Below are 10,314 nucleotides of genomic sequence, written 5' to 3' on the forward strand. Positions count from 1 at the left end.
CATTTGCTCTCAAAAGGGGATCTAGCTTACGTTATCTTAACCGGGTCCGCGCTAGAGAGCCTCCTAGGAGAAACTTTTAACTAAACCGTCCGAGGATACCACATTTAATTGGGATAAAACTTTGCTTCCTCTGCAGGACTCAAACCTGCTTCATTAGAGGACTTCATTGTGAAATTTTTTAAAATGTTATTTCCCATGTCTCGAACTCGAGACCTGCCGTATGTAACCTGACTTGTGATTTGCTTTGCTTGAAAACTTTGCAAAATGCAAATCGTAACACATATGTTGCGATTTTGATAAGCTATTTTGAACCATGAAAAATTGAAAAAAAAAGAGATAATAGATCAGCCTTTTTTAATTTTTAAACAAGATTGTTTTCATATATTTAAAAACAGTTGAAAAAGTCTCTCACATTTGTCTTTGATGCCGACATAATATTGATGAAATTTTTTTCACGAAGTTTGACAAAACAACAAACCAAAGACCCCCTTCCAACTATCTTTAAAAAACACATCATTGTTGTTCATATATAATCAAAAAAGGTGGGAGAGTGGACCAATAGTAATAGTCTGCTTTTCCCGAAATAAAGTATTCTTTGAAACAAATAATAATCAGTCCTTTCCCTTATTTTCTTACTCTGCACCGCCCCACCCAACTCCATGATCTCCTTTCCCTTTGTCTACCTGTAAAATTTCCCAAAAACAAGAAATTAAAGTAAGTACATCCCAACATAACAACACTTTTTGTTTGGTGTTCTGTTATACAAAGCTCAAATATTGATTATTTTTTTAAGAATCTTGATCTTACCCTTTTAAGATAACTAACTATTTTGATCATCTTTTGATTCGTAGTTAAGCTGTTTATGTAAAGTTTATAATTTTATATATATACAAAATGGGGGGTGATCTATTTAGGAAGTATGTTAGTAGTTCAGTTCTTATGTGCTGTAGATTAGTAGCTAAACATCCATTTGTTGTTGGCTTGTTTATTGTTTTGTTTTGCCTATATCGGTTGTTTCCTATGTTGTTTTCTGTTTTAGTATCTGTTTCGCCTGTTGTTGTATCCACTTTTGTTTTGCTTGGTACTTTGTTAAGTTTTGGTCAGCCTAATGTGCCCGAAATTGAAAAAGAGCATAGGAATGATCGGTATGAGAGTCGGGTATCAGAAAGTAAGGTTTTGAGTGATAGTGAGATTGTTGGGAGAGATGCAAGTTTTGGTTATGAGGAGGAAAGTAATGTGAGTAGAAATGAGGTGGTTGTTGAGGAGAAGTCGTTTGAGGTAAAAACGTCGGTTATTGATGATGAGATTGATAATTCTTGTGTTGTAGGTGATAGGAATGTTAGTTTGGTTGATAATGTATTACTTCAAAAACAACGTGAATTAGACGAAGAGAAGAAAGTAGTATTGGGAAGTCGTTATTCTCCCCTTAAGCAATCCGAGGATGAACATGAACACGAAAATGAACATGAACATATTGTGTTGGAAAGTGATGATAAGTTATGGGAGGGATCACCTGATCCGTTGAATACTAATGCCGGGTTGTTGTGGAAACGTGTGGAAGGGGGTGATGATGATGATGAGGATGATGATGATGATGATGATGATGATGATGAAGGATCAGACTCGGGATCTGATCTTGCAGAAAGTTCATCACCAGATGCATCAATGGCTGATATAATTCCGATGCTGGATGAGCTCCATCCGCTACTTTCCGAAGAACATGAAGCTCGTGAAGTGCCTCACATGTCACGTGATGGGATTGATGCTGTTTCCGATCATTCACTTGAATCAAGTGACACCTGTACTGAGTCTAATGACGATGATGATGGAGGTGGTATTGAAAACGTTGAAGGTGGAGATGTCAGAAATGATGAAGAAGATAAAGATAAAGAATTGAAGCACATTGACAAAGAAGATGAGACGAGATCTGCTATTCTATGGACAGAATATGACCAAAAGAATCTCATGAACTTAGGAACATCAGAAATGGAGAGAAACCGACGTTTGGAGAATCTTATTGCAAGAAGAAGGGCACGAAAGACCATGAGGATGCAAGCTGAAAAGAATTTGATAGATTTTGAAAGTACTGACCTTCCATGGGATATTCCTCCAATTTCAACTGCAAGAATCAATCCTTTCGATTACGATTCAAATGATAACATTCCAGGGTCTGCTCCTTCTGTTTTATTAAAAAGAAGGAACCCGTTTGATCTTCCATACGATTCAAGCGAAGAGAAACCTGATTTAGTAGGAGATACTTTCCAACAAGAATTTGCAGTTGTTCAACCAAATGAGCCGTTTTTCCGTAGGCATGAAAGTTTCAATGTTGGTCCTTCGGTTTTTGGGGCCTCTAGAAATGAGAGGCAAGAACCTAAGCTCAGACCATACTTTGTACCTGAACGAAGCTTTGCTGATTTTCAAAGACAATTTAGTGGACTTAGTGACTCTAAGGTTAGCTCTGTGCCTGATACGGAGTCTGTGTCTTCTGTCGGTGATATTGAAAATAGGGATAATATTGAAGATGATTTTGCTCTAGAAGCAGAACAAGTTTCTGAAAAAGATCATGAATGTGTATCTGATGATGTTAGTCATATAAGACCATATTTTGTACCTGAACATGTTGCTTCTGATCAAACAAGTTTTTCTTCTTTTCAAAGACAAATAAGTGAAGTTAGTGACTCTAAGGGAAGCTCTGTACCTGATACAGATTCCGTTTCTTCAGCTAGTGATCCTGAAAATAAGGATCTTAATGAAGATGACCATTCTTTAGAAGCGGAGCTGGTTTCTGTAGTAGATCGTGAACATGCTACTGAGATAAGAGAGCATGTATCTGAGCATGGCAATCAGGAAAGTGGGTCTGATGAAGATGATGTGGAATCAGTTCAAGTTTTAAAAGCAGATGAAGGACTTAATGAGAGTGAAATAATTGTTAGGGGAGTGACAAATGAACAAGAAAGAGCATCAGGTTTTCTTGGAACTGAGAATGCAGCCGGAATTCAGTTGAATATGGGTGATGAAGGATCACATAGCAGTGAGACAAGCCTGTCATCATCGGATGAACCGAGTGAGCAAGTATATAATGAGAAAGAAGATGACATGGCAGAATCCGTTCCAAAAACAACTTATTTTGTGGATCGTGTTAACTCGATGGAAAGGTCTGACATTGATATCACTAGTTCATCTCTGGAAGAGGGTCACCCAAATGAACCTATATACGATTTAAGTCCTCGATCTGTTACAAGGAACCTCTCATCTTCCTCAATCTTAAATGATCTACATAAAGATGAAAGCTTTCAGTACACTGAGGACCAACAGCAGGCATCAAGTCCTGTTGCAGATGTCAAGTTGAATTCTAAAGATTCTAGTCCCGAAACTAGCAATGCTCAAAATCAACTTCTGACTGTGGATAATGAAGACTCTATGTTGGCCGATGATAACGTTTCAACATCCCTGCCAAGTAAGGCCCCTTTGGAGACGGAGAATGTTTCAGATATAGATGCATCTCAGCATTTAGACCAGGTTCAAGTTCTCTCGTCGATTTCGCATGCAAGATCCCATGAAGAGGTTATATCTCAAGTAAATGAGGAGTCTTTGTTGGGTGGATCCATAACAGAGGATCCTGAAGCACTGCAGGTAACATACAAAGATTAGGCTTATGGTTATATTTTATTTAGAGGTGGCAATTTCAACCCATTTACTAATGAATGACTTGATATGGGTTGTGGTTTATTTCAGATGAGTCTAATGGGACATTCAGTTTTTTTTTTTTTAGCCAAAAGGAGGATGAAACAAACTATTTCAAATGAGTCTAATGGGACAAACAGTTTTTCTTTAGCATAAAGGAGGATGAAACAAACTGGTCAAATGGGTTGGAAAGTTGCCTATAGTCTATTTTTAAATGCACAATCTGTTGAACCATTATATTCAACAATATAGATGATTTTTGTGATAAACTTGTTTTGTGATCATTATGCGTTAAGTAATTCTCTATGGACAAAAAAGTGTTTGCAGATCTACCCAAACACTCTTAGCCAGTTTTGACCCATACCAAAAACGATTTGTATGACTGTATCAACCCAATCCTGTCTGACCTTTTACATAAGCCACCCATATCGTCACCTCTGTACTTACCCAGCTCTTGGTTTATTTGCTTAACTCTATATTGTTCACTGGTATTATTTAATCTTGTCACTACTAGCTCTCTTGGCAAGTTGGGTCTGCAATTAGGCGTGCATTTTACTTGAAACATTGTAGTGCTATATCTTGCAACAATCATGTTAGCGCACAGCAGTCTTTTAATATAGAGGTATAACCTAAAGTCATTGTTGATTTTATTGATTTAAGAATATAGCTCAATTAACATAACATGAGAGTCATAGCGCATGCATTTCAAATGCCGATTTGGAGCAAGATATACAAATATATAGGATAATATAATTGACATTTGGTTATGCCATTTCTGGTGAAAATTTTTAATGGTTCTCGTGAATTAGGTATTCATCGCTTACTGGTTCTCATGCTAGACAAAGTTCTGGCATGAACAGTAAACCAGGATATTAATTTAGTAACAAATTAACATATTAATCTTTATAACTGCGTCAATGTAACAATGTGCCTGGCAAAAAGAATCTCCTAATCTTTCTAAGTAACAGGGCTGTGAACTTGAACAAGGACAAGTCGCCTCATCAAATAGTGAATCAGTCCATGGAGAAGCATCTGAAATCCCTCACCAATATGTATCCGGAAAAGAAGCCCTGTCACAACAACAGAAAGAGTTCTTGTTAGATACATCTGTTGACAAACCATTAGAAGAAACTCCTCAAATACTGCAGGTAACAGTCAGGTTTTTTTTCCCTTTCCAAATTGTTGAGTCAATTCGATAATCCTTCTATGTTCAACTTATTTCGACATTTGTAAGTTGTTGGATGAATACGAGATTGACCATTATAGGAATAACATTGTTTCCAGGTGCAAATTACGAACAGTAGCTCGGGAAATTTGGAAGTCCAAGAGCTGGAGAACAGTGTTTCATCAAACGTCAGCTTTGTTCCGAGTGCCGAACCTGATGTGGTTGAAGTTGCTGACATTGAAACTACAGCACCCGGAAGTCCCGTATATGCAAGTGACACTCTAAGTATTGAAAATAATGTGCCTGATGACTTCGCTGATGTGGATGAGGTTAAGGAGATTGATGAAGATTTGCTAGTGGAACTGGATACTGTTGGCGATTTCAGTGTCATGGATTTGGGAACAACTTCAAATGAAATGAAAGAGGACCCACATGTGTTGGAGCATGATCTTGAAACCATGCCAGTTGCCGATGAAGAATCAAACTCCGAGGATATGGAAGCTATTTTGGACGAAATGAAACAGGACCCACATGCCTCAGAGCATGACATTGAAACTCACAACTTTGTAGATGAAGATTCTTCCTCCGAAGATTTAAGATCAACATTGTATGGGATGAAACAGGATCCACAAGCCTCAGGTAATGATCTCGAAACCAAGAATTCTGAAGGTGAAGATTCTTACTCCAACGATTTAGGATTTACTTTTAACGAGAAGAAACAAGAGCCACATGCTTCGGATCTTGATCTTGAAACCAAGAATTCTGATTCTAAGGATTTTGAATTACCTTTAGATGAAACAAATCAGGACCTGCATGCTTCTGAGCATTCTGAAAATGGAGATTCTGCCTACAAGGACTTAGAATCAACATTGGATGAGATGCAACAGGAGCCACAGGCTGCAGATCATGATCTTGAAACCGAACCTACTAGAGATGAAGGTACCGACTTCAAGAACTTAGCATCAACATTGGACGAGATGCAACAGAGGCCACGGACCGCAGATCATGATCTTGAAACTGAACCTTCTAGAGATGAAGTTTCTGACTCCAAGGATATAGGATCAACATCGGACGAGATGCAACAGGAGTCACTGGTCGCAGATCATGATCTTGAAACTGAACCTTCTAGAGATGAAGGTACTCAATCCATGAATTTAGAATCACCTCTGGATGAGACTGAACCAGATCCATATGCCTCCAAGCATGATCTTGAAACTAATTGTTCTGTAGACGAAGATTCCTACTCCAAGGATTTAGAATCTACTTTTAATGAGATTAGACGGGTCTCACAGGCCTCGGAGCATCGTCTTGATACGTTTTATTCTGTAGATGAAAACTTCTACTCCAAGCGTGTAGAATCTAGTTTGAATGAGATGAAGGGCCCCCAATCCTTGGGACATGATATTGAAACTAAGCATTCTGACGGTGAAACGGACACGGATGTAATGAAGTCTCAGAATGAGAAGTTAGCTAGCAACATGGAAGGTGCAGGTGCTTCTGAAGCTGAAGTATCCAAGTTGATCAACAGTGCCAATGGAGTGGCATTGCTCCAAGAAGCTGATTCAAGTGCATCTTTGGCTAATCCTACAAGTGCCAGAGTGGTCAACCATGAAACTGAGAATGCATCAAACACGAGTAATACGGATAAAGAATGAGAACACAAGTAGAAATTTATATGTGGTATTGGGGTTCTTGTTTGGGTCTGCCTTAGAGATGGTTTACCAAGCTACCTTATAGTTTTGAGTTTTGATCTTTCGGGCTTTTTGTTTTGGGTTTTTGCGTTTTATATTTTATACACGATATTGTTTTGTTCTTTGGGTTTTGGTTTGAGGTTCGTTGAAGCATATGATAGTCGTGAGTGTCTTCATTTTTGTTCGAGTGTAAAGTCTGTTTTGATTGTAATCAGGGTTTATGGACCATTGTTGTGTCCGAATTGTGCTTGTAGAGTTTTATAGTATAAAGAGCAATATACAATGAGTTGTCTTTCTTCAGTTTCTCTTTTATTCGAACCTTACGTTCGCAGGTGCATCCAAGATCTATTTTGTTCACCAGGAGCGCTCATTTGTCACAGTCAAAACACTTGAAAACCATGTTAAGCATGGAACTCCGAATGCATCCAGATATGTTCTTACTTGTAAAGTTTTTCTGTCAGAAAACTTTTACATACCATATATGTTTTAACAACACAGTCGTTCATCTTAGCTAAATCTTAACATCCCATATGAGCAGATTGATTAACGAATAGATCATAGTTTACCTGAAGAACCACTCGCTCACTAGGAGTTAAACAATGTGAATATTGGAAAGACATCCTATTTGGTGAACAAAAAGAGTCAAGCTGAACTTCAAATATTTGATTAGGGACCCAAAGTATTCAAAATAAATCTTGTCACCAAAACCTGAAAGTAAATGAGTCAAAGGACAAAGTATACAATAACTAAAACAGATAAACATCTCCAAAACATTATAATGGCAGTTCATTGTGTAAGCCGATTTCAATCCCTAACTACAGGAGGCAAAGGCATGTCACACCCCTCCTGCCAAGTAAATAATGTGTTCACGAACCGAGTTATATTGAATGTATCATTCGTCGTCAGCCGGAGATGGTTCTGATTGGTCAACATCCTCTGATTCCTCCAACGACTCTTGACTTGTAGCTTGAGCTTCTGGTTCTGATGGGCTCACTGGTTCGCTGTCTTCAGGTCCGGGGCCAGCGGAAACTTTTACCATTGACGGACGTAAAAGTCTATCACCAATTCTGAACCCTTTTCGAAATTCTTGAATTACCACACCTTCCTCAAATTCAGTTGACTCTTCACGCATAATCGCTTCATGCAGCTTTTACCATGAAAAAGGCAAATGTCAAAGTACTTTGAAAACAGTATAACTGTAATAATAATGTACTGGGAAAAGGTCTAGAGACAATACACATAACCAATGATAAAATCGATTTATCTCATAAGGTACAGGACTTTCTAGGTACAATGTCAGCATATGTTAACCCCGAGCTTGACTAGAAACCAACCCAACAAGTATAATATACAAAAATGAATAATAGGAAAACGAATTCCGTCATTAATGTAAGGTTACAAACTAAAGATGGCAGAGAAGAGCCTACTTTTATGTGAGTTAGCTCGAATCAATCAAGACTTGGTTTGAGATTGGAAAAAAAGAAGAATTTGTATTCTAAGTCTTGATAACACCCGAGAGCTTTTGAAAAAGATCATCAAGTACTCGACTGAATTTCGAGCCAACTCTTGGATTTGCCTGCAGCCAACAATCAAGTAGGCCAAAATCACTATATTTTGTTGAAAGAAGTAATTTTGCAGAGAATCTGAACAGGGAAATTACCAAAGGATCAAAAGGCTGTCCAGTTGTTTCGACAGGAACCACACCAAGAGAGTTTAATATCTCCACAAATTGCTTGTAAATGCTCTGGTAACTATTATTAATTGTCTCCTCTTTCTCATTCTCAACTTTGATAGCAGCTTTAGCTCGTTGGAAATTATCCAAAACCGGCAAAAGATTCTCAACGACTTCGCCTTGTGCGTTTGCAACCAACGAAATCCGTTCCCTTTCTGTCCTTTTTCTAAAATTGTCAAAGTCTGCACTTATCCTAAGGACCCGATCTTTCGCACTAGAAAGTTCTTCCGATAATGTCGCCAGTTGTGTTTTCAGAACTAGCTTATCTTCTTCAAGGGACTTGAAATGAGATTCGATTTGAGATAGTTTTGAGGCGTCGTTATCTGCCAAGGCCTCTTTGTATGACTCAAGTGCTGCTAATATGGATGCAGGGGAACTTTTGTCTGCACCGTCAATTTCATCGTCCTCTGTAGTTGTTGTTGTATCTTCCGCCTATGTAGAAAAACAGACTTGTATGATTTAAAAAACCCTAATAAGTTATAAAACAAACAGCAGGAATGGAGTACCTGAGGAGGGTCGTCGGTGACGACGGCGTCGTTAGTTTCGTCGTGTGAAGAAGAAGAAGGAAAGAAACGATTTAGTGGGAGACGTTTAGTATTGAAAAACGAAGAAGATGTAGATATTGAAAGAGGAAATGAGGAGGATGATAAGTGTGATGTTGTTGACTTCCTGGAGTAGTGTATACTGCTGCTGCTGCACACAAGTGACAGCTTATTATTAGAAAGAGTAGATACATTAATAGTAGTTGCAGCTGCAGCAGAAGCCATTGAAATTTTGAAAAAAAATTATTATCGGTTTTTCTGGGTGGTGTGAGTGGTTGCTGTGGATAATTTTCGGGGTTATTTCTTCACGGACTATCTGTATGTATATTTTATTATTGTAAAAAAATATGCAGATAATGTAATACTTATATAGACTACTTAACAAATAATGTGGAAAATTGCCGATTGTGCTAGAACCAAATCATCAAACTTAGAAAAATATCCCGGGTTGGCAAAGGGTTTTTTTTTTTCCAGAAATAATCGGGTTTTTTTTGGTAATTGAAGTTGTGCCTATGAATATTTTTCCCGTTAGAATATCCATTTACCTTTCTTTGTTCAAATTTCTTGAGTGATGAGTGTCGAGTGATACGTCAATTTGGTAGTTATGAATGTTTACATTGGATTTTTTTTTTCTTTATCTCCGGTAAACCTCTTTTAATTCAAGTTACTAAATTATCATTAAGAAGTACGAGTAATAAATAATCTAAGAGATATTTGTGCGGAGTGAAAATTATATATATTGTTTGCTACTAACACACCATGTTATTATTTGATTTTTCCAAGTCATATAATTGTTGATTTGTAAGAAATGGATTTTTCAACAACCAATAAGCTTAAGATATTATCAAGCAATTTATTTGGATTCTTTTAATGTCGATATGTTAATAATGTTCGATCTCGAAATAGGGTATGAAGATTTAAACAGTTTTATTCTATTGGTAATTAGCGGACCGGTTTTTGAAAAACCTTTAGGAAATATATGTGGAATCACGTAGCTTGGTAATGGTTTAGATTAGGAGGAACACCATGATCCTCGGTACCACATTGACATGTACAGGCCACACAACTCATGCCCTTGTAAAACCCTTTCGCCAAATACCCACATATGACTGATATTTATGGTTAAATATCATCAAACATACTTGCAGGTGGATAAAAGTATACGCCCCATCATTAATAAGGGGTAAATATGGTTAAACCCGACTTTATAATGAACAGCTGACAACTTGAGCTACTTTGAATGGTTGTGAAATCATGTGGCTTGTTTTACTCATTCTTGATATTTGGGTTCAATATTTGGATTTTATCCAACATGATTTTATTTATAACTAGTTTGAGAACCTGGGCATTGCCCGGAAAAAACAATAAAACGTAAAATTTGCCAAAACTGTATATTAAAACGAACGTAGATTACAAAAACGTATCATAAAGTTAATAAAAGTAAACCGTTCTGAAAAAAAAAAAGTTAATAAAAGTAAACACATAATGAAAAGTGAAGCA

General features: G+C 37.4%; 2 protein-coding genes across 5 annotated transcripts; one reads left to right on the forward strand and one right to left on the reverse strand.

The window, feature by feature from the left end:
• Nucleotides 1–779: 779 nt before the first annotated feature.
• On the forward strand, nucleotides 780–6,840 carry LOC122593136 (dentin sialophosphoprotein). Of its 2 annotated transcripts, XM_043765494.1 has the most exons (4): nucleotides 780–3,633; nucleotides 4,199–4,306; nucleotides 4,653–4,832; nucleotides 4,969–6,840. In XM_043765494.1, the coding sequence occupies exons 1-4, from the start codon at nucleotides 895–897 to the stop codon at nucleotides 6,502–6,504; spliced, it is 4,563 nt and encodes a 1,520-aa protein (XP_043621429.1). In that variant the 5' UTR covers nucleotides 780–894; the 3' UTR covers nucleotides 6,505–6,840. The 2 variants fall into 2 exon arrangements, with proteins under 2 accessions (XP_043621429.1, XP_043621430.1); XM_043765495.1 differs by lacking the exon at nucleotides 4,199–4,306 and having other exon boundaries at nucleotides 782–3,633.
• A 342-nt stretch (nucleotides 6,841–7,182) lies between these two features.
• On the reverse strand, nucleotides 7,183–9,152 carry LOC122593137 (protein GrpE-like). 3 transcript variants are annotated; one of them, XR_006322799.1, is made up of 4 exons: nucleotides 8,779–9,152; nucleotides 8,201–8,704; nucleotides 7,968–8,116; nucleotides 7,598–7,687 (listed from the first exon to the last, which is right to left on the reverse strand). XR_006322799.1 is itself a non-coding variant. In XM_043765496.1 (3 exons), exons 1-3 carry the CDS (start codon nucleotides 9,037–9,039, stop codon nucleotides 7,433–7,435), a joined length of 1,020 nt encoding a protein of 339 aa, XP_043621431.1. In that variant the 5' UTR covers nucleotides 9,040–9,149; the 3' UTR covers nucleotides 7,183–7,432. The 3 variants fall into 3 exon arrangements, 2 of the variants coding, with proteins under 2 accessions (XP_043621431.1, XP_043621432.1); XM_043765496.1 differs by lacking the exon at nucleotides 7,968–8,116 and having other exon boundaries at nucleotides 7,183–7,687; nucleotides 8,779–9,149; XM_043765497.1 differs by lacking the exon at nucleotides 7,598–7,687 and having other exon boundaries at nucleotides 7,781–8,116.
• Nucleotides 9,153–10,314: the final 1,162 nt, after the last annotated feature.

This window comes from Erigeron canadensis, chromosome 3, assembly GCF_010389155.1.
Source record: "Erigeron canadensis isolate Cc75 chromosome 3, C_canadensis_v1, whole genome shotgun sequence".
NCBI lineage: Eukaryota > Viridiplantae > Streptophyta > Magnoliopsida > Asterales > Asteraceae > Erigeron > Erigeron canadensis.